Raw genomic sequence first — 22373 nt, 5'->3', positions numbered from 1 at the left:
TGGCTTCGAAATCCCTTTCTTAACAGGAGTGCAAATAGCATGCTAATCACACGTTCTCTTTTCTTTCCTTAGGTATACAAGGCAACAGGTGAAGACTTCCTTAAAATCGCAGGAGGTAATTTTTAGGGAGCGAGAAGGGAGGGTTTGTTCCATCAGCATCTCTAACTCTTAGCTGTAAACTGCTCCTGTTGGATGTGGCCTTTCATTTTCTTTCTTTGAACAAGTAATTGGCTGGTGTGTTGACTACTATGCGCTCTGCTAGCAGCAGTCAAAAATGTTCCATAATTTATTTGCCCATCGCTCTCTTCCACATTCTTGCCATTTTCAAGCAGTCTATCAAATAAGGATTTGATCAGGCAAGGTGATCTTGCATATGAACTTAATTTGTTAGGTCATCTTCTTAACTGAAGGGACCTAAGCGTTATTGATTGTTGCAAAAGAAAACCAGAGCAGTTTTGCAAAACAATATGACTGCTGTTGCTGTGGAGATTTGCATGTAGAAGCAAACAGATATCGCAGTGTAAATAACAAGGGATTTATGGAACTGATTTTCTTTACATCAAATCTTTGGCTCAAACTGAAGGGAGAATTTAGAGGAAATGCTTATTTAAGGGGAATATTGAAATATTTGCAGCCTTGAATTGAAAGGCTGCAAAACTTTCTCTACAAACTCTCCCATGGTCTCTTTTCCTCCCCTTTATGACTGCAAACATACAGAATTTGAGTTAAGATCCAACATGCTGTTTTGTATCTACAATACTACCTTAAGGTCCTTGTTGGTTCCTGACAGAGATTTGGTCTGGGGATTGTAAATGACTAACTGGATGTCTGAGGTTGAGTTTTTAGAGTGGGAGAGGCTATTAAGCTGTAAAATAAATAGCTAATTGATAGGCTTGGTAATAGTTTTACCTTTCAAAGTAAAGATGTTGCACGCTGACATTGGGGAAAAATGGTGCATGTCTGGCACCACCAAACTTCTTTGCAGAATGAGCTAGCTGTAAGTGAAAGGACCATATTAGGATGTGAGGTTGGTTAGCAGCTAGCTTTGGTTAGGGTAGTGTTATAAGTATGAGCATCAGTGGTTGTCTCCTAGAGATATTGAAAGTAGAATTGGCAGACTTTGGCAATTTTATCAGGGTAGGATGAAATTCCTCAGCGGTTTTCAACATGCCCTTCCAACTTTCTTTCCCAGCACAATGGTCTGGGTACTTGGTTACTATATATTATGGTTTCAATGAGCATGCTGAAGGTATTCCTAAGTTAGAAAGGCAAGGTGCATAGTAGCACAGATACTGCTCATGCAAGAGATTCACAGACTGTGCTTTCCTTGGGCTCTGAACATTGTAAGTACTTTCTATTTTCCCTTTGAATAAGGATGAATCTCTTCCAAATGATGGAGTAACATTGTTAGACTTTAATGGGAAGTGTCCTATACAATATTTCTAGTTTATCAAAGTGGGATGTCTTTTCCCGACTCTGGAGGCAAATGTTGTTCTACCTGTTCAAAAACTGTCTGTGGGGAGCAGGAGCTAGCTATGCCAGACTTGCTTGTGATTTTATGTGGCTGCCTAGACTTAAGTGCTTGTGTACTTCTTCTTGTTAAAGGCACTTCCAACGAGGTTGCACAGTTCTTGTCAAAAGAAAACCAAGTGATTGTCAGGATGCGAGGTCTTCCTTTCAACGTAACAACAGAAGAAGTGCTGTCATTCTTTGGCCAGCACTGCCCTGTAACAGGAGGAAAGGAGGGAGTCTTGTTTGTCACGTACCCTGACAGCAGGCCAACAGGGGATGCCTTTGTGTTGTTTGCTTGTGAGGAATATGCACAAAATGCACTGAAAAAGCATAAGGACTTGCTGGGGAAAAGGTACATTGAACTCTTCAGGAGCACTGCAGCGGAAGTTCAGCAGGTGGGTGTGAAGCTTACAAACGTTGGCTTCTTATAATCCAAACTCCTACATTGGCATACAGTAGTGGAAGCAAATACTGCTTGGCCATGACTTGAAAGCTTGTTTTCTCTTCTCTCACTCTCGGCTGTTGCTGGAAAGAGTACTGTCTGAATTTCCATGAGGATTTGCTCCCTCTAAATATAAGATCTTGTGGTATATGCATGTTCTCAGTCATATATACAAACCTTTGGGGGTTTGGCTTCCAATAGCCTTGCAAACAGTAGCTATAGGAGAAAGTTTATGTGGGTCTAGTGCTTTCTTTTCTAGTGCTTTTTTTTTCACTATAGATACTGAATTTGTCTAAGTCCAATGATGGTTGATTCAGGAGGAACATTAGCAACAAATCTTGATCTAAAAGACTTATCTTTAGTCACTGGCACAGGAAAACAGAGCCTTTTGATGTAGTTGTCTTCTTCAGAGCAATGTATCTGACGAGTCTTATGAGTTGCCTCTAAGGGCAGGTCTTGGCCATCTTCTGCCAGCACTGGCTACCTAGCAGAGGGTGGTAGGACTTTGTGAAACTTGGCCTGAAGAGTGCCCCCTCTTGCATTAACATGGCTTGATGGACCATTAATTGCAGTTATGCTGTCAGGGAAAGGAAGTAGGGCTGAGAGGATTGTGTATGTAGGTCTCCAAAGATTTGTAGAGCTTCAGTTGAGGTCTAAACATGATTCTAAAAGGTCTCGTCTATGATGCAAATTACGGCCAACCAATAACCATGTCATTGTAACCAAGCAATGGCACAGTTCTGATCCCCCAAATATGTGGAGATTTCAGTGCCTCGTTTGAAGGGTGACACTAATGATGAGAAAGCATAGCTGCAACACTCTTGTCATTGTATTTTTTTCTCAAGTGCTCTCATAAGTTTCCTTGTTTAGCAAAACCTTCTGATACCTGTATAAATGTAAATGAATCTTAATCTTGCTCAGACAAAGTTGAAGGGTAGTGAATGAGTATTCAGTGAACTCTTGACCAGGCAAGGTTTTTACTGTTAAAATTCGTAGCAAGAAATCTCAAAGCATGACTCTGTTGCAGGTACTGTGACTCAGTAACACCACCTATGTTACTTGATAGACTATTGCATCTCAAGTCAGGGATGTTTGGTAGCGAAATACACTTCTTCTTCCCAGGCTCTCCTAAAGTTTTGGAGAGAAGATATTTTGGGGTAGAAGTGTAACGATGACTCTGTAGATGGCAGAATGCTTTGGGATATTTTCTCAATAACCATACTGTAGAAATACAGGTTTTGTGTTCTAAGAGGTCTTTTGAGAGTTGCATGACAGTTCAAGTAAATTCTCCAAAGCAAAATTGTGGTTTTCAAGGAAGAATGATCCAAAAATTTACTTTAAAACATCTGAATTCTAAGCACTGCTACTGTGCTTTAAGCCCAGAATCTAGCTCCCTTGTTTCTTAAAATACTGCCCAGAGTGAAAACGGATGGCATTGGTGTTACATTCGGTTCCTCTGAGTTAAAGAATGAGTAAGGAAGCTTTCTGTAACCTCTCTGTTTTTCTGTTCTGCACAGGTGCTGAACAGGTACTCTTCCACACCTCTCATTCCTCTCCCAACACCTCCTATTCTTCCAGTATTACCTCAACAATTTGTGCCTCCCACTAACATCAGAGACTGCATACGTTTGCGTGGTCTTCCCTATGCTGCTACTATAGAGGACATCCTGGAGTTCTTGGGGGAGTTTTCTACAGATATTCGGACCCATGGAGTTCACATGGTACTAAATCACCAGGTGGGTAGGCACCACGTTTCTAGCCAGTCTGTGCCAACTGCCCGTATATGCAAATGCAGTCCTTCTGATGATATCAATAGGGAAGCATGTTTGGGATTGACACTAATGGCATTAATTGGCCTCCAGCATTCCTCTAAAAGTGTACTGGCAATAGATGTGTTGGCTTATTTGAACTCCGCAGCATTTGCTGTAGAGTGGTTTCTGTTACCTAGACCCATGTGCCTAAACCTAAGCCACAGTCTTGGAGGGGTTGGTGCTCCCAGAGCAGCAGCAGTGGTTCTGCACTGTAGGAGGCTTGAACTGGAGTCCTGCACAACAGCATGCGTAATTCCTCTTGTAGCAGGCGCGGAGTATCTTCAAAAGTGTGGGCAATATTAGCTCTCAAAGGAAGTGGTTTGCCCCTGCCTTGCTGAACAATGTGCCTCAGGTATATTTGAAGACAAACGTGACTGTGGCCTTTTAGAGACAGGATTTCCTATGGCGTAAGTCAGCAGCTGAAGTTTCTGGTTTCCTGAACTGTATCGTTGCTTTCTTTAAACAGACACAGCTAAGCACCAAGATTAACAGCTCATTGACATGTATAAACAGTCACATCTTTGCCATTGTTTTCCGGAAGCGGTTTCTACCAAAACTTTTTAGACAAAGGACTGTACATTGTTGTGATCAACTTTATCTGCATAGTCTTGTGACTTTAGGGGGAGGAGACTCCCTAGCAGCTCCGCTAACTCTATGGAGATGCCCTGAGTGGTTACATTGATTACACTGATTATTGTGGTATAAAAATGGTTCTTCTAAAACTGTTTTGGTTGACAGTAAGCCGAAGCTGAAACTACAAAATACTTCCCTGTCCTGGAGTAGGGCTTCTGTGTTCCCAGGGCGTGGGGAGGGAGAAGGGACTATAGTTATTCCAGTACCTCGTTATCTAAAGAGATTCCTGTGTCTGTGAGGACTTGACCTAACCAAGGCTGAAAAACTATAAGGAATGTGCAGGGCTGCGAGAGGCGAAGAAAAGATGCAGACGTTAAAGCACAAGTAACGGTTTACAGTAGTATCTGCTCTTGCCAGCAGTAATGAAAGAACTTGGAGGAAGAAATTGATGTGTGTATATAGTCCTGAGGGCTGTCTGCCACCACTGCCCAAAGCTGTCGGATTTTTTTTTTTTTTTTCCCCTAGATACTGCTTTTGCCTGACCACTAGACTTTTTATCTTTCTGTATGCTCTCCCTACTGCCACCATTCCTGGTTTCAACCCTCTAATCATGAACAACTGTGTAAGGGATGGTGATAAAGTTGTTCTTCCCTCTGAAACTAGAACTGGCCCAGAACTTAAGTTAGAGCTGGGTTCAGATCTTTACCTCTAGTTCTGGCTACTTCAAGTCAGCAGCTGCATGTGGCTAAAATGAGGCCTCCCAGTTGTGTATTCCACTCATTTATAGCTGTATATAAGGATGTAATTTTTTTTTTTTTCCCACAAGCTCATACCAAGCCTTAGGCTAGTACCCTTCTAAAACATTCCAGCCCCTATTGGCCTTAACAAAAAACAAACAAACAAATCATTTAATATCTGGCACTTGACTGTATTTATCCTTGAATTTTAAAAATCGCAGATAATAAATGTGGATTAGATCTTCCAGTTCTGCATTCTTACTAAATAGGTGCTTTGAGACCTGCTCTTACCAAAGTACCCCTGAATTGTAGTCTCTCCCATAGGTGTCCTTATTTTTTTTTTAAACATAGAAATAACATGGCTCAAGTTACAATGTAGCTTAATTGAAACAGGTAAATAAATACAATCAAGTTAGCACAAGTTGGAAGAATGCCCATATGATGCAGTGGGCGGACTAGGGTTCCCCAGCAATAGGGGGGCAACTTTAGGGAGGAGAGCTTAAACATGCTGATGGGTGCTAGGGATGACTGACTGTACTTGACTTTGGAGATGAACGTATTTATGGCCGAAGAGACTGCTTTTAACAAGACAAATTATTGCTATGCTGCTACTTCATGGGAGCTCCAGAAACATTTCTTTTTGTCTGCCTTGTTTGTAGGGACGTCCATCGGGAGATGCTTTTATTCAGATGAAATCTGCAGACCGAGCTTTTCTGGCTGCACAGAAGTGTCATAAGAAGACTATGAAGGACAGATATGTTGAAGTCTTTCAATGTTCTGCTGAGGAGATGAACTTTGTATTAATGGGGGGCACTTTAAATCGAAATGGCTTGTCCCCGCCACCATGTAAGTTACCATGTAAGTTTTGCATGGGTCTTGCCAATACTCTACGCTATGTGCGGGTAGGTGCTGGAGCTGCTTTCTTGACTCTGATTCTGGTTCTTGGAAAGGAGTGTCAGATGGGGGTATTAAAATAAGGTCTTTTCATCTTAAATCATGAGCAGCTTGCAAGCATTATTTTTCCCTTTGGTTGTGAATTACTATGACTGAAGAACTACTTTAAAATTACTCTTGCTCTTCCAGTGGCAAACTTCCCCTCCGTTCCCTGAAACTTAACTTGGCCAGGCTGAGCCATGACTCGGAAAAGTAATTTGTAAGCCCTGCCTAGAGCTTAAAGAACAGTTTCCCAATTAAACTGATTTGTATTTATATTTTTCATCATGGTGAACATGTCAAGTAAAAGCCTTCCCCCTTTCACTTCCAAAACTTAGTTTATGAAACAATTGGTAATGCTGTCCTTTGGGACTTAACCGTAAGTGTTCTGTCTATTGCACCCCTACTGACTGAGCTCTTCCTTTGCTTTTTGTTGTTTGTACAGAATTGAGATTGCCTGTGTGGGAGTAAAATACATATAGCTTTGGCCTCAGAATTGCAGAAACTGTATTTTATGTAAAATTATGCTCCTCAGAGCTACTAAGATGAACGTGGACTTCTAGATGAGCATTTGGGGGAAATGCTTTAAGAGCTCAAGGGCTAACTTGTTAAGCATACATGCCATATAAGTCTGAGCTTATGGGAAAAATAATACTTTGCTTCCAAGATCATAAATGGCAAGGTAGTCCAGTAGGAGCTTTCTCTCTGTCTCTCTATGCAAATGTGTTGTTGTTGGCTTTTAAAGATGTGTCCTCTAAATCCTAGTCAGAGCTGCTAATATGGCAGCAAACTTCTTGAGTGTGGTTCCTTTTGAATGAGTAGACCTTCAGCTATTCCTTAGGAGATAAGTTTTCCAGGTGACAAGCTTTTTTTTTGGTTTTGCAACGCAAGTATCCTTCTGAGCAGGGATCTGCAGTATGTAGTCCTGTGTGACAGCTGTTCCAGACAGGGGTTGGAAACTTTTCCCAAGAGCTCCTAGGACAGGTTCTTCAGCAGCGTCTCAAACTTTGGGAACTCTTAGGTGGCAGTGTTGCTATTTCCAGCTGCTAATGCCAGTGATGTATTCCTCAGATAAGCCCTTTCTGCTCTGTCACTGCCCTGTCCCACAGTGCAGTGAGATGCTGTCACTTTAAAGTAAGCTTCTATTTTTGTTACTCAGGGTTATCTAAAGCTTTTATACATTTACTTATGCTACTGGGGAGGGGAAGAGGGAAGAAAAGGAAAAGAATGGCAAAGGAGGAGAGTGAACTCTCATACGTGAGAATTCATTTAGAGCCTCACATCTTGCTGAAGCAGCTCCAAGTGCAATTTTAATTTCTTTCTTTCTTTCTTTCTTTTTTAAATGAGTGTTAACACTTGAAGCTGCAAAGCCATGGCTTTTCCCACTCTGCTGTTGATTAATTGAAGACAGAGCTGTTTGGGGGATAGAGAGCGTCAGGATGAAAAGGGGAATGTTTGGGGGATAGAGAGTGTCAGGATGAAAAGGGGAATGTTAGGCAGATCTTAGGCACTTAGTTTCCTTCTTACAGTGGAGAAGTTTCCTTCTTACAGTGGAGAAGTCTCACACTTCTTGATTGGAGACTTCATTAAAATCTGAGCCAAGACAAGAAAAACTGGCCTCCTCTTCAGAAAGAGACCCTATCCTAAAGTGAGAGGTGGCTTTTTGTGTATTACTGACTTTGCTTTTGACTGGGGAGGTGGGCACAACACTTGTAGTCAAGCCCATATTGGTGGCTCAGATTTATTTTCTGTGATGAGCAGGAGAATGAGAAGCTTGTGAAGGTTCTTTACTTACTGCAGAGTTGTTCAGCTAATGAAGACCATATATATGCTGGAATTTAAAAGGTCCTAATCTATTTTCCATTTGTTCCCTTTAGGCCTTTCACCCCCTTCCTACTCCTTTCCGGCTCCTGCTGCAGTTGTGCCAACAGAAGCTGCTCTGTATCAGCCATCTGTGCTTCTGAACCCACGAACGCTCCAGCCCTCCACAGCGTACTACCCTGCTGGGGCTCAGCTTTTCATGAACTACACAGCGTACTACCCCAGGTAAAGCAGAGGAGAAACCAAGCAGGAACAAAGAAGTCTTTTTCCAGCAAATGCACAAAGCTCACAAAAGAACATTGTCTGCCATGCTAAAGGCTTGTGCTACCAAGAACAACTTATTCAGTATCTTGTTCAGGGAAACAATTTCAGGTTATCTAGGGATTTTCCAAGTTTTAGAGTATTTCAGGTAGTGATGCCTTTTTTTTTTTTTTTTTAAACATAAGTCACACAGTTACAGTGGGATTTTGGTTGGGTTTGTGGTTTTTGTTTGTTTTTTTTTTTTTTTCCACCTAACATGCCTCTTAAACTTGTTAGTTTGTGTTGTTGTGCCCCCAGTGGGAATTAGTGTGTGTAGTATTCCTTCCCATGTCCATAAAGAAGCCCTTGGCCCCTTTTTAGAATGGGTGGATTGGGGTCTGCCCTAACAAATTCTGCTGAAATTCTGCCTCTTTGTTTTTGTAATAAAGTAACTTTTGACCTTTATGGTGAAAACTCTGTTTACTTATTTATAAAAGTACTGCATTGAAGCACACATGTATTGAATGCATATATAAAGCATATAGAGGCATATATTCTTCCTGACCTCATAAACACCTCTCATGAAGGGCATTTGGCTCTTCTAGATGTATTAACTATCTTCTACAGAACTAAAACTCTTGATACCATTTGTCTTCTGCAGTCATGAGGCCTTGGAAAGAGCCATGTTCCCTGTAAGCCATAAACTATTCCTTGTCTGTCAGGAAACCTGTTAAAGAACTCAAGTATTCTATTAGATTCTGATCAGTGCTTTTTATCTCTGGAGAAGGATCCAAATAGCTACTTATGAAGTTGTTGAGCAATACGAACTCTCTAGTACCTGTAAGATAACAAAGGTTTTCTTATTGCTTTACACTAAACCAGTATGTGAGTTGCCTGGTTTTGGTTTGGTTTTTTTGTGTTGTTTTTTTTTTTTTTTTATTAAAATGTTTCTTCACTCATTAATTCATTTCTATAATGCCTTCATGTCTGTCTTATGGTTATGATAATATGTTACCAAACTCAGCTTCTTTAATGTAAGATCAAGAAAAATAAAATTCCAAACTTGCACTGGCAATATAAAACAAGTTTCTTAATAATAGTTCTATATGTCATGAGAACACAGTAGCAGTAATAGTTTGTAGTGACTTTGACATGTTGTACTTCTTAAAGTAATAATAGACTGGCCGTTGCAGGCTATGTGTCAGGCCCTACACACATCTCTCACTGAATGGGATCCCATGAGTCCCATCACTAGCTGCTTGGGCTGTGGATATACAAACTAATCAATCCCAAGTCCCAAAATATCCTTTTTTTAATGTTCTTGTCTAACTGACAGTTGTATACTATTCTTAGGAAACCATACCTATGTAGCTTCTGTGCCAGTTACAAGTACCTCTCTAACTCCAAAAAATTTTACCTTTTTTTTTTTTAACTTCTTTCCGTTTTGTGAGATCTGGTGTTTTGATATTGCTTTTCCATCCAGAGTAAATGTTTGATCCACAGACAAAGAGTGTATACTCTAATAGAAGTAGTGATCTTTGCAGCTGATATTTTGGGTTGGTTTGTTTGTTTGTCTGTTTTCTAAAAAAGTAAACTTTATGGCTTTTCAGGAAAGTTCTCGTGTATCCTTTCACGCAGCAATCGGAACTCTCTTAAATCGAGTTTTCTGGTTCTGAAATTTTAATTCAAAAAATGTTAAGTATGTGTAGCAGGAAAGAATGGGGTATCCTCTGTACTAAGTGCTGCATTTAAATGCATGTACATGGAAAAGCAATACAGAACTGGTGGCTAATGATCAGACAATGGTTCATAAATCTAACTAGTGAATACTTATGGAAATAAGGAAAGTTTCTTTGACCTGCTGCCAAAAGGTTCTACCGCTTGTGTTTTGCAAGGTCAAGTAGCTTTATAATAGCCAATTCTGTTCTCCGCACAGTAATCAACCTAGATGGGGGGGGGGGGGGCGCAGGCATTGCTTTGGTCTTCAGTATCTATCAGAAATCCCTGAAACTCTCAGACTCTTCTTAATGCTCATCTAGCTTTGCTGATGAAACCCAATGGTGTAAAGAAATGAATGCCTTCTGTGCTATTAAAATAGCTTTAGTGAACTCCTAGTGAAAATGAGGGAGAGCAAGTTATTCGGGATCTGTCAGTCTTTGATATCTCCGTTCAGCTTGTAATTATATCTGGCAACATGTTCTGACAGCAAATCAGTGGTCTCAGTCTCTGCCTAGTCCCAGGCTTTTGAGAAAAAGAATAATAGGATTCATGAGAGAAGGGTTTGTTTCTTTATCTAATCCTGGATAAACAGGTGTACTAGTTGCTGTATGTATGTACATTGAAAGTAATGAATAACTGCACTACTTGGCAACTGCTAACATGTTCTATGGAAACTTTTACCATACACAAACTCAAAAGTTACTGCTACAGGATTTGTAGTTTTAAAACAAAGTTAAATCCTGTTGTATTTATTCAGTTCTAATGCTATTTTGATCACTTTTAAGTAGGGCCTTTAAAACCTCAAAAGTTTCTGTCAAAATCCATAACTGTAGGAACACATGTAAACTTTGTTCTTTTTTCAACAATCTTCTGAACAGTGAAGTGGGAAGAGGAGCTTCTTACTCAGTGGGTAGTATGCTGGTGGGACTTAGCCAAAAAATGATGTGGAAACTGAAAACTGATGTGGGTTCAAACAAACTGGATAAATTCAAGGGCAGGAAATTCATTGTGAGTTAGTGAATACACAGAAACCACATCTGGCTCAGGAAGTCCTTGAACTCAAAATAACTGGAAGAATGTTCTTATGTTCTGTGTCCTATGGTAAACTTTTGTGCTGTTGAACCAAGGTGGGTAGGTGAACTTGTTTGTTTGCATCTTTGAAGTAGTATTTGTCTTGAGAGATACTGGTACTGCTTGTGAGCATGGGTCTTTTCCAATGTGTTTGTAGTTGTATTCAGCTGTGTTAGTCTAATAGTGGTTAAGTTTGGGTTATCTCCCTGTTGTGTCAGTGTATGTACAGCTCTCTCCCATTGGAGTGATTTGAATTAAAAGGTCTTTTTGTGTGGTAGTTAAAGGCATGATTCTGACACTTGCTGCACAAGAAAATACAGAGTAATTCGTTAGTGTCCTCATCTGTCTGCTTCTGCCTCTTCCTGCTATGGATTAGGTATGTGTTTTCTCATTGTACACTAATCAACATGTAAAAGTATTTATATTATATACATATGCAACATACATATAGCATTAATATATATGTATGCATGCATACGCAAAAAGTGTGTGTGTGTGTATAAAAATAAAATGACCAAGGTTAGAAAAAAGCCTCACTTGTTTTCCATAATGGTCATCATGGAGGATCTGATCCATCCTGGAGAACAAGTGAGGCTTTTTTCTAACCCTGGTCATTGCTCAGATCCATATTGAAGCACAATTAAGTTATAACCAGTTTAAACTGGCAAAACTAGGAAGAAGTAGGCTGGATTAGGAGTGATATCATTCAGAGCTGCTGCCAGCAGCTTTATTTGCATATCTGTGTGTCTGGCTAACCAGCATCACTTGACAGAACTGGGTTAGGAAACAACCATATGTGTATTTAGCCTGGGAGATCTGTCACAGATGGAGACCAGCAGCAGTCAGAAACACAACCTCTTCATCAGCTTAGTTGTACTCATAGCATCATAGCAACACTCTGGACCACAGCTCTTAGACTGTAGTACTCCCTTTCTTTTTTTTATTTTTATAATAAGTATGTCAGCTTGGATTGCATGAGATCACATCTGCAGTGAATGGGCTCACTGAGCATAAAAGCCTACTGGTGCCTTCTAGTTGCTGTCCAGCAAATGGAGTTCACGTTTACATCATGTGGCAGAATTTGGGACCCTTCATTACCTATCCTTGCTCAGGGTGAGCCAATCTCCATCGCGGATTTGTCAAAATAACCTCAACTCTTTAGTTAATGGCACAAACTTGTCACCAGAATGATTGATTGTTTCTGAGGGGAAGCCTTAATGATTCACTTTTCTAAGTGAAGGTAGCTTGCCAAGGATTAGAACAGCAGGGATGCCTTTAACTACTAGTGTATTTTATTGGAGGAGTACATTAGCAGGGAAGACTGATTTTTTTTTTTTTTGCGTGCCTCCGTAGGCTGTCATTATCCCTTCACTTGAAGGTTTTAACTAGTGAAACTACCATGGTGTCTGAAAAGCAGCAGAGTGGTAATGCTCTGATCAATAGGTATCTGGGTATTGGGATAGTAAAATTTATTTAAAAAAACAAAACCAAAACAAAAAAAACACACAAACAAACAAAACACCTTTCTTCAAAGTTGATAAGCCTGTAAAAATGTTGTCGCTGGTAGCAGTGTCCAAGATTTACTCAACCCACCACACAAAATGCCACCATGGATGCTGGTGGAGGTTCTTCTACTTACAGATCCCAGTTCCTTTTCTTCGCTTAATATACTGAATGATTTGATGTTCAGTTAGCAGCTCTTACTGTCACCTCCTGACTTTGCTATCTAGTAAAACATTTGGATTAGTATGACAGATTAATTGATATTACAACATTGTGCAAGCTAGCTGCAGAGATCAGTTTGAGAATAGTTTTTGCTTATTCACAGTTCAGTGGTGGGAGAGAAGATCCTCCTGTTGCACCTCAAGGCATGTCTGTCATCCATGCAGGTGGCTTTTTTAAACATTCGCAGTGATGGCCAGGTGATCTCAGGTTATTCAGGGCGCAAAGATGTGTTGCTGGATGCTTCTCTTTAATCAGCAGCGGCCCTCTGCAGGGGTGTGTTGAAAGTCCCAACACTACTCAGGGCAGGCCATTGCAGTCTTCTGTGGCAGCAGGCATTTCTGGCTCTATTCCCATTGCTGCTTCTTGTCGTGCTAGCATTAATTTATACAGATGGGAAGCTGCTCGCAGTAGGCAGACTTGTTAGAGATGCATTGAGTGGGCAGCAGGTTATCTGGTTGAACCTGGGGATGGCATCTGTACCGAAGGAGCTTTTGGTGTTTCCAGGGGTAGAGTTGGACTGATTTTGGAATAAGGCTCCTTAGAGCTGAAAACTATTTTTATTTAAAAAAAAAAAAAAGCCTTCCCTGTTGAGAACACAGCCTGTGATATTTGTCCATGATTAAACAGCAGTCATGGGGATTTAAATGTTTCTATTTAACAGATGACCTGATGATTTAGTGCTCATACTTCTGCTATTTGTCAAGTTATATGGCCTTTCTTTAAATGTGGATAAACATTCCAGTCTTGGAAAAGGACAATTATTCTGGTTATGGAAGTGCTTTTGCTAATAGCATGTCTTGTTAGTTTTTGTGAACAAAGTACCATGTTAAAACTTTCAACTTCAGTAATTATACCACAAAATTTACTAACTTTGCCTCTCTCAAACTTTGTACAAACCACTTCTAAAAAATCTTTATACTGAAGCTGCATTTCCTCCTGCTTTTGGGCTGCTTTCCAGCAATCAACATTATAGGCATTATGCTGCAAGCTTGTGCATACATGCACAGTATACCTGTGACCTGTGCCAGACCAAGAGGTAGTTGAAAATCCCTATTGGTCTCTGAAAAAATCTGCTGTTCATCAGATGCTGGGGTGATCTGTCAAATTTCCTTGAAGTTTTCTGAAGGCTGTTTGGTGATGTGCACCTTCTGCTTTTTGCTGTTCCTCCTGCTGGCTTCAGTCAGAGGATCTGGCTTTGGGCTGCTGCAGAGCTCCTCAGGGTCTGCTGGGCTTCCTAGAGCTAGCAAAGGGGGAGGCTGATTTAATCTTGAAACACTAGTGGATGAGCCCAACGAGTTGTTCTTCCCTGCCCCCCTTTTCTTTTCTCTCCCATGACTTTCCCTATTAGTGTTCTTCTGTGTAGTATTGTGTGGGATATGTAGTAAGACTAACCTGCAATACAGGACCTGGTTTACAGTCCTGAAGTTAATAGAAGTTGTCAATCAGTAGCTTGATGAAAAGATCTTCAGTATCTGTTGTCACAGAGCAGCAAATAGTTAATAGTTAACGAAGAAAAAACTTTTTCAGGACTACAGAGAACAAAGTCATAGGAAAAATAGGGACAGAAAATCTGCAGGGAGGGAACTGAAACGTGTAGGTGGTGTCTATGCACGTATCTGTTCCTGCATGCAAATAGCGCTGGGTATGTCTGTGGTTCTCTTGACTGACCTGCAGGATGCTCGGCAGAGACCTGAAAATCTGCTTGGTTATGTACGCTGACTGCTCCCAACTCACGCCCACTTTTAATATAAACCACAGCTTCCTTCTGGATATTGGTATCTGTTAAGCAAATGTATAATGGAAAAAAATATTAGGAAATCAAGCAGGAGAGACAGTGATCCGCACTGTTTCTACATAATATTTTAGTGATGAATGTTTGGGATCCCTTGAGGTGTATAAATGCTGTTTGAATGCCAACATCGACCTTTAGAACATGTGAAAACTTGTTCTTGCATCCAAAACTGATTTCTGAAACTTTAATTGTGTTTTATTTTGAGAGTCTTTGGAGAATATCACAATCTCAGAAATACTGATTGGAAAAAAAAAAATCGAGTCTGGCTGTTGATTAGATCCAAGAAGGAGGATCAGTTCATAAGGAAAAAAAGGTTTGCATTGGGAAACACTTCATATGCTGTTTGATTTCAAGAACTAGATTGAAATAAAAAGAGTTAAGGTCTTGCGCTGCATCATTACATACTGATATGCAACTACTAAGAATGGCTGTAGAAATCTTCTCTGACCCCATGTAGAACATTGAGTATTTGTTCCCGGGGTTTGTTTAACTAGAGAAGATAGGCTGGAATAGCTATTTGTCTTGTATCCCTCCCTGGGCCCTTTTCATTACTAGTGTCCTCTATCTGCTGCTTTTCCATCTGGAGATGTGACCACTCTAAGATGCTTGTTGCTATTCCTCCAGGAGGTTGTCACCCCTCAGTTTGGGGCAACGCAGAAATGGCTGGGGGCAGCCCACGTATTCTCTTGTCTGGGGAGTTAGAGCAGGAGGCGCCCTTAGCCTCAGCTGGTGCTGAAGCTGTCTGTTACCTTTATCTCCAAGGTGGTGTTATAAATTAGAAAGCGGTTGTAGCATCTCAGTGCAAAGCCAGCAGGGTTAGCCTGACCAGCTGGAGTTTTTAAACAGCGATGTCTGACTTCTGCTAAAGCAGATAAGGATCCTGCAAAAATAATAATAAAAATAAATACAGTGGGGTGCAGGGGGGAGAGGACTGAAGGAGAAGCACTTTTGCCCCACTGAACATTGTCCTACTAGAGCTGAGGAGAAAGCACACAGAGACTCAGCAGCAGGGCCAAGTGGCTGGGACAGTGGGAAAGCTGTTCCCTGGGATATCCAGCCAAGGCTCTTGTGGCCCAGCACTGCAAGTTCTCGTGGCCCAGCCTCTCAGCAAGGGCCAGAGAGGCAGAGGAACTTCAGTTTAACAGCGATGCCTTCCAATGACAAGGGCCGTAGCCTTGCTTCAGAAGGAAAGCTAGATTGCCCAAGGTGTCTGTCTTGTTGTGGGTCTGTTTTCTGGTCGTTTCTTATTTGGTTTTGGTGTGGTTTTTTTGTTTTTTTGTTTTTTTGTTTTTTTTTAACAGCAATGCAAGCTAACTCTGTCTTGCCTTACTAAATTAGTTTACCTCAGAAAGCTGCATCATGGTCTGGTTTGGGGGTTGGGCTTTTTTTCTCCCCCTGATAAGAATCAACTCTGCAAAGAAAACTGGAAAAAAGTCTGTTTTCCTTGCTCTTCATATGAGTTTTGGAAGTAATGGGGTTGTTTTCATAAGGATTCTAGAAAAATTTAAACTATTCTATAGCTTAAGGTCTCGTATGGTGTTCTGTTTTCTTATCTCAGATGCACAAATTACCCCTTTTTTGGTAGCTTCAGCTGTCTGGCCAAAAGGATTAATGTTGATGACACTTTCCACAAAGCTATGTGGTTGCAGATAGTCTGGGGGGTGCATCCTGCTCAATGAAACAAAGAGCAAAAATTTTTTTTAATTAAATGTTATACATACGTGTCTAGCAGTAGCTGAAAACTCATATGGATTACCTGACATTTTAGCAAAAAGAGGATATTTGATGGAACTGCCAAATCAAAACAAAGCAAGGGTCTGTTAACTAGCTACAGTTTTGTGGCAATTTGAATAAGGCTGTGGAAGACCTGACACAGAATATCAAAGCTTCTAACATCTACAAACTGAGAGTATTTAGAGTGGTAGAGTATTTTTTTAATTGCTCCTGAATAAATTATATTAACTATCGTGGCATTAATATTGCTTTAAAGCAAGACAAGCATGTCCCTTTGTGGTACTAGACTTTAACCTGTGGCAGTTGCCATTGACCACCAAAGATGCTGTGCCTAAAGAGTCCATGAAATATAAGTAAATAAAAGCAAATACTGCCTTGCTAGCATTGCGGGCAGCTGCGGAGAGCTCTTTCCTTAGAGGTATTTGGCAGGTAGCTAATGGAGAACACTGACTTGGAGCTTGCATCCAAACCATAGATGGGCATACCTGCCATGGATTCATCTCCTTGCTCTTTAGATATGTTTAAAACTTTGTGGTTATACACAGCATATGGTGGCAATAAGCTCCAAAGCTGAATGGTGTACTGGGGGGCAAAACTTATTTTGAGCCTCTTTAGTGTCATAAGTTGACAGCTGGACCTTGTGCTTGAGAAGTTGAGTAGTACATAGGTATAGCGACTGTGGTAGTATTTTTGTTAGAGATTAGTGAGATGATTAATCTTATGGAAAAGGCATGCAGAGAACCATTAGCGGGAAGTGTTGTATTGTGGTAAATTTTTATGAAGATGCTACTCTACAGCATAAAATCTTAACTTCCCATAGCTGTTTTTCTGACAATAGGCTCAAAACTGATAGAAATTATTGCAAGTGTCATCTTTGATAGTAGACTATCTTTGCTACCTAGTGCAGCCACCAGTGAAGAATTATTCACAAACGTACCCAGGAACACAATATTGTGGGGATAAACAAGCATTATAAGCAGTTCCTATAGAAAAACAGCTCTCCTTCTAGCCATGGATAGCTGTTCACTGTAGAAGTAGTAGTATTAGACCTCAATCAATTGCATTTGCTTAGTGAAATTCCTTGAAGACTTTTGTCTGAAGGGAAACCATAAACATCTGTGTGTTGTGTCCAGGAATGGCTCTTGTCTGCTGGATTTGCTTGTCACCTGCTGTGATTGAGCTATCCCCTTCCATACTCTGCTGTATGAAGATGACCCAGGGCTTGGCAAATAGTGGGAACTGGGGAAGGGGAAGACTGAAAACAGTGGTGAGAACACATGCTTGGAGGCAAATGCACCTACTAGACTTGAAAGATACAGAGGAACTCGAGAAGATGAGCTTTAATTTAGAGAGATTGAATATAGGCTAACACTGTAGGACTCGTGGGGAGGAATGACTCCTTCACAAGGCATCTTGGGACAGTGGCCTTTGGGCTAAACTTAGTCTTCATGAATATCATTTTAGCTAAGGATTTAAGCTCAGATGTAAGCAAGCAAAGGGAAGACTGACGGTTTTCAGCAGAAACTTTCCCATGGTATTTTTATAACCATGAGTTTGGCGAATAGAAGTGGATGTGGTCTGGGAGCTACCTTTCTAGTGAGGTTTGGGGAAGCTATCCTAGCTCTAAGGAATAGTATGAAAATGCTGATGGAAATGGTAGGTGCTTGAAGCCATGCTCAGGAGATCAAGCAAAATGATCAAGGTAGCTTTGAGCAAGAAGTGTGGGCTTTTGGGGGGGTTTATTTGCCTTTTTTTTTTTTTTTTTTTTTTTTTTACTTTCATCTTAAAATTGTTTAATATGCAGGAGAAGCCAGTGGCATCACTCAGTGTTAGGACAACTTCAGGGATAAACGGCCTACGCAGATCTACCTAGTAGTGAACTTGTTAACTTTTCCTTTAGAGACTTTGAGAGTACGGGTGGCTCCAGCTGTACGGGAGGTGTGTTGTCCCTGATCTCCAGGGACACTCTCTTGAGACCAGTCAGTTGTGACTGCCAGAGTCTGGAGACAGTCGTCTTCAACAAGACACTGTGTGTACCCATGTGTTACGCTGTTAGGGGAGGCTGATTACCCCAGCGTAGTTTCTGTTGTTGAATTGCTCTTGATGCCATGGCAATGGGAACATTACAAATATCTAATTATATGGCCTGTACTTTGATATCTGCCCAGGGCTTTAGGAAAGGTTAAGGTAGCATAGCCAGCTGCTGGCGCTCTCTGCTGCACTTGTTTGGCTTCTGATCACTTCTGTCTTAACTTGTGTTTGTAGTATGCAGCAGAGGATGGACTTGTACACACAAATGATCCGGCCAGGACAGTGTCCAAAGAATGGATTTGCATTTAAAGGCCCCAGCAGTTAGACTTCCTTAGAGAAGGTAAGGATAACGAACCCCAGGAGATGGATTTGGGGCTATCGTAGCATTTTCTTCAGTCAACCACCATACTCAACATAATTTTTCATTTGCTGCCCTGGGAACATAGCTACTATTTGCTATGTCCAGAATGTCACACTGCAGTACCTCAACACCTTGGCTATTAGAGCCATCATTTAAAGGATTTTGACGACTCCAGTCTTGTTATGGGCTGCTGCTTTGCGTACTTCCCAGGGCTCCAAATGCATGCTACCTCAAGCTTTGATATCAGTATTGAGAGCCTCCAGAAAGCTCCTCAGAGTCAGTTTTCTCTGAGGACCAAAGTGCAGAGATGATGTTATTCTAGCAATGCACTAGGATATAGCGTTGGTTAGGCAGAATGAGCTACGTTCGTAGGTAACTACAGAATCTGATTTCTAAACCTCATGCTGATGTAAAATTGCAGCAACGAAGTAGACTGTTTTTGCATAACTGGCAGCTACTCTTGCTTTTGTGAGCTTTCTGATCAGGCCATTTCAGCCTTTCAAGCTTGGTTTACTTGATCTTCTGTATAGGAACAGTCAAAGGGTGAAGTCACCCAGAAAGCATTTGTGCAGAAAAACACGAGTTGAACTGAAAAGCAGTGAATTGATGGCTGCAGCATGTGCTTCATCATGTGCAGTAGTCTTAAAGGAAGATATGGAAATATACTTAGAAAAATACTTCTGTAATCTCTAGTCTTTTAAAAACATGTAGTCAAAGAAGTGGTAAGATTTCTTTTATGCCCTTTTCTTTCTCCTATTCCCTTCTTCACCTTCAAATAATGCCCTCTTTTTCATTCTTCCTCTTCTCTGAGACAAAGGCAATTTAGCCTAGGGTGTAATCCACTTCTGAGCAAAATCTTCACCTGCAGCATCACCTTGCTGTCATCTGCTCTAAGAGTCCTGCTAAGTGAAATACAGCATGTGTGAAAACTAAAGTGACCATCTCAGCTAGTTGGCCAACAAGCTGGTTTTTGGCTGTGTTGATAAAGCTAAACCCCATCCATGTAACTAATAATCTGAGGCTGTAGCCATTTAGTAGCATCCTGCCTTAAACTATGCTACACTGCTTCCTATCCACCCCTCGCTGGTTGTCTATGGCGGGTGCTGCCATGCAGTGACGCAGGTCAGGAAAGCTGATCCAACAGGAAGAACCCATGGGGAAAAGGGTTCATCTTTCAGGCAATATTCACCCAATCTGGTTTAATGCTTAGCTGTGTGAGTACCTGTGTCAGCTCAGAGAAGGGAAGGTAGAAGTAAGCAAAGCAGGCACTGAGGGATGGTAATGGCATTGCCACGTTGGAGCTGATGGTAAAACTTCATCATGAAAACTAAAGGGTCATGTAATATTGAATAAAGTCTGGCATACTCTCAGTGAAACACTGTTGCTCTCTTGACAGAAAATGCTATTGAAATGCTGTGTGTGTAAGGCGAAAACTAAAGCTTTTGATCCTTCAGTAAAGATTTAATATCTTGGAAATCAATAAATTAAAATTTGCTTTTATCGTGGGGTTCAGTGACCTGCACAGTTCTTTCATACAGATTCCTCCACCCTTTCTGGTGTTTTGAGCAAACAGAGCAAGCCTAGATGGAGATTCTGATTGTGTTCCCAGTTTTACCACTGCTCAAGCTAATTGTGCTCAAGAAAAATCATCAGAACTCTGGAAATCAGCAGATGGACCTCTAACTTAAAGTTAATGCACAGTTTTCACAGGCATGCGCACACAGACCACTAAGCCCTTCACTGAGAGCACAGGTGCTGAAATCATGCAAGTCCTCAAGGTTTTCTTGTTGGTAAAGTATTAAGCTGCTCTTAACACAGAAATAGTTTAGCCTGAACCTACGAATTCTGATCTACTACATTCTTTGAAATAGCAAAAAAAAGACCTTTTTACCTAATTTTGCACACAGTTTAAAGTTGTTTTTGTAAAAGTATTTTAAGACCTCTAATTATGCATTTGACATTTTTATATAAAAATTGTTTTCTTGTCTTGTACATATTTGTCTGATTGTTCCGTGCTCTGTATACTTTAACATATTTTAACGGGCATATTTTACATAGTACAGAAATAATTAGGAATGTAAAATGGATTATCTGAGGGGAAAAAAATGCTGTAACTCTGTAAAAATACAAGTGCAGGATGTTAAATGCTTTGTCTCTGATTCTGATCTTATACACTCTCCGTATGTACTCAGGTATTTAAATTTTAAAGGGCTTACAGGAGTAGACATTTTCAAACTTTGATCACACTACCTACTGAAAGTGAGGAATGCAGTTAACCTCTCTCATGTCATACTATTTTTATTTTTCCACTGCCTGCTCTGCTCCCCCTATTTAGTGTGTAATGATATCATATTTAAGAGAAGGAATCATGATCTGTTGTAAGACCCACTGCCTAGTCTGCTGTAAGGGAGGGTCAGGCAGGGACAGCTGTTTGAGTTTGGTCTCTCTGAACTACCGCGAGTATACTTTGACAGTAACCCAGCACCACAACTGTCACTCTTAGCAAAGAAATCAGATGATGTACATGCTCTTACTTAAATAACTGATATCTTTTAGCATCTCTCTCCCTGTCCTGGGACTGGACTTCAGCTACGGGTTAGAGCACAGCATCTTTCCATGGCAATTATACTCAAAGGGGAGTGGGGGAAAAGAAACCCTGAAATAAAGAGATGTGTAAGGCTGAAAGTTGCAAATGGGATAGGTTCTCTGGCATGTTCAGAATAAATAATACAGAACTGAGGATTGCAAGCTGATCTGGTCTTGAAATTGGCTGCAAGCAACTCTTCTCCACTGCATGTTAGAAACCGTCTTCCAAGAGAGAAAGTTACTGCCAAACAAGATAAGGTATTTGGCAAACGGACCTGTCTCATTGTTTAAAAACACACAAATCCACAAGAACGCACTTGGTTCTACTTCTAGAGGTTGATGTGGGAAAGCATTTCTTAGGGGTGACGCCTTGCTGGTCCAGCTTCTCCTGGAGAGCACAGCTGGGCTGCTGTCACCCCAAAGGTGACTCCCCTCCCAGAGACAGGCGCTCAGAGCGCTGTATGTGCTTTATCCCAAGACTCTAAAACACGTGGACGGTCCAGGGTGGAGAGCCTAGGAGATGGGAGCTGCGTCTGCTGGGGAGGCTGAGCTCAGCACCAGGTCCTGCCTCTCTTGTTCTCCCAGACCCCTTTTCACTGTGGCCGAAGGGCTGCACCTTTGTGCTCCGTTGGTTGCATATTCTCTTGAGAAGAAGAGAGCAACAGGCTTTTGCAATGTTGCAGCCTGGGAAGGGACTGAATCCACCTTGTAACCAGTGGTTGCCCGAGGCAAATCTGTCACCTCTGTGGTTATTAGGCTCAGGGGACCATGGGGGGGGGGGGGTGTCCCCAGCGGCTTTGGAGCCACTTTCTTCTCTTCCCTGACTTTTCCCCAAACTCGGCAGAAACGATAGCAAAATTTTAGGACTTAACTCATGCTGTGGTTCCTGGGTTAAAACGGAGTTCCTGTGAAGCACTTTGGGTATGGGGTGCTTATGTTCCCCTTATAGCAGTATTTAGTTACTGTGAGACCAAATCCACAACAGTGCCTCGGTATCTATGAAAGTAAGTACAAGGGAAGAAAAAAAAAACGGAGGGGGGGAGGGATGGCAAAGTATGGAAAAACTTTTTCAGACAAGGCAGGTGATAATGGAAATGAGGTTATCTAATTAAAAAAAATCCCCCCCCCCCTTCATTTTTTTCCCTTATTTCTTTGCTCTTCTCTTTCCTGTGTGCCACCCTCCCGCAATCACTACAGTCCTGGTAATCTGGATTTATGTTTTCTTCTGGCAAACTTCACGCTGTTACAGTTTGAAGTATTTGACAGGACATTCTTGTAAATCACT

At 41.2% G+C, this 22373-nt stretch overlaps 1 protein-coding gene across 2 annotated transcripts in view; it reads left to right on the top strand.

The window, feature by feature from the left end:
• The window catches only part of ESRP1 (epithelial splicing regulatory protein 1), a 36010-nt gene extending 13982 nt beyond the window's left edge, over positions 1-22028 (top strand). Inside the window, exons 9-15 of one of the 2 annotated variants that reach the window (XM_087749760.1) lie at positions 73-115; positions 1606-1907; positions 3472-3690; positions 5735-5921; positions 7886-8054; positions 18376-18481; positions 20041-22028. In XM_087749760.1, coding sequence (XP_087605886.1) covers positions 73-115; positions 1606-1907; positions 3472-3690; positions 5735-5921; positions 7886-8054; positions 18376-18466 — 1011 coding nt within the window. In that variant the 3' untranslated portion in view covers positions 18467-18481; positions 20041-22028. Of the gene's footprint in view, positions 1-72; positions 116-1605; positions 1908-3471; positions 3691-5734; positions 5934-7885; positions 8055-18375; positions 18482-20040 lie in introns of both variants that reach the window. The other variant, XM_009469300.2, reaches the window with a different exon arrangement.
• Positions 22029-22373: the final 345 nt, after the last annotated feature.

Source organism: Nipponia nippon, unplaced genomic scaffold (genome assembly GCF_047370975.1).
Source record: "Nipponia nippon isolate SJK-2023a ecotype South Korea unplaced genomic scaffold, ASM4737097v1 scaffold_1, whole genome shotgun sequence".
NCBI classification, from domain to species: Eukaryota; Metazoa; Chordata; class Aves; order Pelecaniformes; family Threskiornithidae; genus Nipponia; species Nipponia nippon.
This window is presented reverse-complemented; position numbering and strand designations above follow the sequence as displayed.